This window comes from Arachis duranensis, chromosome 6, assembly GCF_000817695.3.
Source record: "Arachis duranensis cultivar V14167 chromosome 6, aradu.V14167.gnm2.J7QH, whole genome shotgun sequence".
Classification (NCBI taxonomy): Eukaryota; Viridiplantae; Streptophyta; class Magnoliopsida; order Fabales; family Fabaceae; genus Arachis; species Arachis duranensis.
The window spans coordinates 93,196,420-93,202,419 of NC_029777.3; the positions used below are offsets into that span (position 1 = coordinate 93,196,420).

The 6,000-nt window shown below is 36.6% G+C and overlaps 1 protein-coding gene across 1 annotated transcript; it reads right to left on the reverse strand.

Moving 5' to 3' along the window:
- Positions 1-3,677: 3,677 nt before the first annotated feature.
- On the reverse strand, positions 3,678-4,145 carry LOC107494631 (extensin-like). Its single transcript, XM_016115672.1, has one exon. The coding sequence runs from the start codon at positions 4,143-4,145 to the stop codon at positions 3,678-3,680; it is 468 nt and encodes a 155-aa protein (XP_015971158.1).
- Between the last annotated feature and the right edge of the window lie 1,855 nt (positions 4,146-6,000).

Consider the following 6,000-nt stretch of genomic DNA (forward strand, 5'->3'; position numbering starts at 1 on the left):
AGAGTTGGGAAGAAGAGAAGAAGATTTGATGCAAGCAAGATGAGATGGATTACCTTTAACCAAAGCTTGATTTGGTTTGGATTTTCTGTTTTAGCTTTCTGTGCTTCAAGCTTAAATTTTCTCTCTCTTGCTTCTTTGGTTACTAGCTTAGGGAGGAAGCTTTTTCTCTTTCTCTTTCTTACTTTTCTGAAGCCTTGATGTGACTTGATTAGAGAGGAGAGGAACGTTGCTTTTGGTTAAGCAAAAGAGAGGGATTTGCATTTCTAAAACCAGATCGGGCTTGGATTGGTTGTTGGTATGCTTGGCCTGATTTAATTTCTTTGGCTTCTTTCTTTGCTTTTGCTTGGGCTCTTTATTTTGCTTTCAACCCAATATTCTTGCTGATTTCTTTTGTTTGATGTTGGGCTGCTGCAACTTAATTAAGGCCTGCAACATAATAATAAATAATTAGCAACATATACTCATTAATTAATTTATCAACACTAATTATTTATTTTGCCAAAAATAATGTTTGTGATTACTAATTATTTTAGTTAATTTCTTAACTCAACAATCTCCCCCTTGATGACAAACATAATTTAAGCAATAATAAAAAAGAAATATATTTGAGTAAGGTTTAGAAACTCCCTTTGATTTTTGTCATTTGCTCTTATGTTGCTCCCCCTTTCCTTTTCAAGATTAGCCCCCCTGAATTTGTGCTTTCCTCTTGGTTCCTAATTTTCTTTGATTTTAAAGAGAGCACAATAAAGAGCTAAAATATATTTATCTTGGCTAAGGGATATCAGTTAAGCAACATCACATAATCAGCCCAACATCAAGCTAATACCATCAGCAAACTGATTCAACATGTGAAATCAAGTTTTAATGCAGCAAAAATCTCAGAAGAAGTACTTGAATCTATTATCCTATTGCTATTACTCCCCCTTTTGTCATCAAGGGTAGATAATAAGCAAGATCAACAAAAACATAGTCTTGCATCCTACAGAAAAGAGTTAGTCCATAGTGCAAAGTACTGACTAAACTACCAAAGGTGCAGCAATATCTAGAGTTATTACAGTCATCCAAAATAAAACAGTTCAAAAGTAGTTAAAGAAGCAGAATTCATGAGACAAAAAGAGAGCAGCAGCAGCAGTTTTTATGAGACAAATCCTAGGCATCAGAACCATTTCCCTCCGAAGCATCTTCCTCCTCAACATCAGTGGCAATGTCTTCATCATGTTGAAGATTATCGATGAAGGTCATGAGCACAGCCACCCTATCCCTTGATTTTTTCAGGAAGTTCTCATGCTTGCTTGCTAGTTTCCTTTGTTCCTTGCTTATGGCAATCATGTGATTTGATTGTGATACAAACTCTTGAGCGACATCCTTCACCACATTCAGCAAAGCGGATTTCTTCCCAGTAGAAATGGAAGTACCGTCAGTGGAAGGAGGAGGAGAGTCATCTGGGATGTACTCTTCATCATCATCATCTAGAACCACTCTCTCAGATCTAGTTGGTCCTTTTTGCTATTTCACTGAACCACCCCCTTTTAGGTATGAATGTCTGTTTTCATAATCCTCATTTGACTGGTCAACACCAAAATTTTCAAATATGCAAGTTAAAAACATGTCATAAGGTAGTGCTTTATCTTTCACACTTCTAACAGAATCAAACATGTATCTAGCCATCAAATAGGCAAAAGAGATTTATGTTTTAGTGATTAGGGCATACAAAACAAGTGTGTCCGTGTAAGAAACTGATAAACCTCGTTTTGACGGTTTATCTTGCATTGATTTTAAGAGATTTTAATACCTTTTACCCTCATTTATCCATTGAATTAGCATAGTTTTGTGATTGTCTCCTTATTTGTGCTTAGATGTGAAAACATACTTTTTAGGACTTAAAATAGCTAAATCTAATTCTCCTTGATTCCATTAGATGCCTTGATATGTTTGTTAGTGATTTCAGGTTGAAAAGGCTAGGAATGGATCAAAGGAGTGAAGAGGGAAAGCATGCAAAGTGGAGAAATCATGAAAAGTCAAAGAAGTTGAACTTGCTCATGGACGCGCGCGCGCACCTGGCGCTTGCGCGCACCTTGCGAATCACCCCATGGACGCGTACACGTGTTGTGCGCGTACGCGTCGGTGCTGGTTTATGATTTTTTAATGAAAACGTGACCAACGAATTCTCAAGGGTTGTGGCGCCTAAACTGCTATTTAAAGCCAAGGATTGAAGAGCAAAGGGAGATTAGTTCATTTTCACTCATTAGGATTAGTTTAGAAGTAGTTTCTAGAGAGAGAAGCTCTCACTTCTCTCTAGGATTAGGATTAAGATTAGGTTTAGTTCTTAGATCTTGGTTTTCATTCATTCATTCTTCTACTTCTACTTCTCAATTCCTTGTTGTTAGATTCATTCTTCTTCTATTCTTTTGTTGTAATTTCCTTTATGTTGTTCTTATACTTTGTTGTAGATCTACTATTGTTTCTTCCATTTTCTTTCAATTCAATAAGAGGTAATTCATAATAATTGTTCTTCTTTGCTTTACTATTGTTGATCTCTTACCTTTGTAGTTAGATCTCTCTTTAATTCTTGCAATTTATGTTGTTTACTTTTATTGCCTTTTATGTGTTTGTTGAAATGCCTCTTCTAGATATAGTATAGATTTTGTTCCTCTTGGCCTAGGTAGAGTAATTAGTGACACTTGAGTTATCTAATTCCTTTGTTGATTGGTAATTGGAGAGATTGCTAATTGGTTTGGAGTGCACTAAAGCTAGTCTTTCCTTGGGAGTTGGCTAGGACTTGTGGCTCAAGTCAATTCATCCACTTGACTTTCCTTTATTTAGTAAGGGTTAACTAAGTGGTAGCAATGAACAATTCTCATCACAATTGAGAAGGATAACTAGGATAGGACTTCTAATTTTCATACCTTGCCAAGAGCCTTTTATAGTTGTTAGTTTATTTTCATTGCCATTTACTTTCATGCTTCTTATCCAAAACCCTAAAATACATTTCTAACCAATAACAAGACACTTTATTGTAATTCCTAGGGAGAACGACCCGAGGTTTGAATACTTCAGTTTATAAATTTTAGGGGTTTGTACTAGTGACAAACAACTTTTTGTATGAAAGGATTATTGTTTGGTTTAGGAACTATACTTTACAACGAGATTTCATTAGTGAAATTCTAAACCATCAAAAAACCAATCATCAAAAACCCTTTGATATGAACCACTTTGAGGAATTAAGATGTGGTTGATAATACGATGCAACTGAACACGTTCATATCCTAGGGCTTTGTGAGTGGGTGTGATGCCATCAATTAAAGAAACATGTTTACAAATGTGAGCCAGAGCATCATGGTAAGAGATACCAACACCTTCATCCCACTTCACAGATGTATAAGCACACGACCCAACATCAGTGTACTTCAAGGAAGCACTGATGGTTTCATTATTCAAGATAATGTCTCTGCCCTTAACATAAGAATGCACACTTCCTTCATGGTAAGTCATGTTTGCATAAAATTCTTTGACTAACTGAGGATAAATAGGTTTTTTGATTTTGAAAAGGTGATTCCAGTCTAAAAATTCCAGATTTTCAACAAAAGGAAAACCTTTCTTTTTCAAATCAGGTAAATCAGCAAGAAAAGAGGGACATAGATTACGGCACTGAATAACTCCCTCATAAAAGTCATGGTTCATGGCAGATTTGAAACGATGGGGTTATAGTCTGAGTGAGATGTCATGAAGTGTGATTTGTAAGCAAAAGGGTCAATATCGGGTTCTCTAACAGATTTGAGAGGGAGATGAGAGTTACCTCGTTGAGAGCGCACAGGAACCGACCTGGATTTGGGTTGTGTTGGTTCGGGAACAGGTTCCTCAGGCGCCGGACGTTTGCCCTTAGAGGAGCTAGGCTTCGCAGAACCAGGTTTTGAGGAGCCTGGCTTGGAAGTTGTGGCCTTTGGTGGTGGTTTCGGCTTGGCAGGAGCAGGGTACCTCGGTGTAGTCTTGGTCCGTGCCATGGGAGAAGTGCGAGGAGGAGAGGTAGGAGGAGAAGGTGATGGAGTAAAAGTGGTGTCTTGAGAACGAGTTGATGGTCTAGGATATCCTGGAAGTTTATGAATTTTCTCACGTGGTGCTCTTTTGGCAATAACTTTCTTCCCCATTTTTGGTTAGATTTAGGCTTTTGATGGAAGAGAGACAGTGGAGTGAGAGGGAAGAAACCGAAGGGTTGAGGAGAAGTTATGGAGGGAAGAGAGGGAGTGTTGGTAACCGTACCCAAAAGTGGATTTCCAAAATCATGCAACTGCATCACCTTTTGAAATGACATGAAAAGACCTGACCTCATAAAATTAAGATTTGATTTGATTTGAAAATAAAACAGGAAATGAATTTTAAATTTTGAAAAACCAAAAAAATAAACTGAAAAATCTTTTTGGATTATAAACATTAAATGAAAAATTATTAAAAATAAACACACAGCCCATCAACCAAAAATGTAACATTCACATATGGGCCCAGAGAAAGTTGGATTTAAGGAAACACAATGGACCACTCTAGATCTGATTTTGAGGTTGGCCCAGATTATCTTTCATTTGAAACAAGCCAAGAACACGCTGGCTTGATGGAGACGTTCATCACCTGCCCAGAATTGTCTCAATACCTGTTTATGAGACAAAAAAATCTCCAGCAAATACATCAGCAATTTTCAAATAAAGAATCATAACTTAAAATTCCTAGACAAGTCCTAAGCATACAGAATCTGTCCTCAGCTAATGGTTTTGTAAAAATATCTGCTAATTGCTCATCAGATTTAACAAATTGAATACTAATATTCCCTTTTTGGACATGTTCTCTTATTGAGTGAAATTTCACTTTAATATGCTTCGTCCTTGAGTGCAAAACTGGATTTTTAGAAATATTAATGGCACTCATATTATCACACATCAAGGGAATATTTTTAGCCTTTAATTTGTAATCAGCAAGCTGTGTTTTTAACCATAAAAGTTGAGAACAACAAGAAGAAGCAGCTATATACTCAGCCTCTGCAGTGGATAAGGTCACTGTTGGTTGCTTCTTACTTGACCAAACATTTAAGAACTTTCCAAGGAAGCAACATAAACCAGAAGTGCTCCTTCTATCAACTCTATCACCAGCAAAATCTGCATCACAATAACCAACTGCAGAAAAATCATCAATCTTAGGATACCATAGACCAAAATTGGATGTGCCATGAACATATCTAATGATCCTTTTAACTATAGAAAGATGTGACTCTTTAGGTTTGGATTGGAACCTAGAACACAATCCAACACTTTGCACAATATCGGGTCTATAGGAAGTTAAGTACATAAGAGAACTAATCATTCCTCTATACCTAGTCTCATCAACATCTTTCTCAGCTTCTCCCTTATCTAACTTAGAACTAGGATGCATGGGTGTTCCCATGGGTTTGGCATTTTCCATACCAAATTTCTTAACTAATTCCTTGGCATACTTTTTTTGATGAATGAAAATACCTTTTTCAGTTTGTTTAATTTGTAAATCATGTTGCTTGTATGTGAAGTTTGTATTCATAGGTTTTGATGAATGACAAACCAACAAACGACATGAAAGACAAACCAACAAACAACTTGAATGAACAAGCATGATTGAAAGATCAACCAACATTCAACGTTGAGGAATGAAGAGTTGAAAGCAACACAACAACAACAAGAAACTCAAGTCCACAACATTTGAAGACAAGTATAGTGTCTTAGGACTTAGGTAACTTCTTGTTAAGAACCAATTGCTAAACCTCTCAACACACACTCACAAAATGTTTTGATTATCATATCATATGCACATCTTGCAATTCGATGCTAGCCAAATGGTTTAAAACTTGTCTTTCAAAGGTACAAAAGCATAGGAATTGACTCCAACAAGTTTGAGATCAATCCTAAGCATTTTGAAGTGATTTTAAGCCATTCTTTAAGGTTTGCATCGATGCACACTCATCTTGCATCGATGCAAAGCATGCAA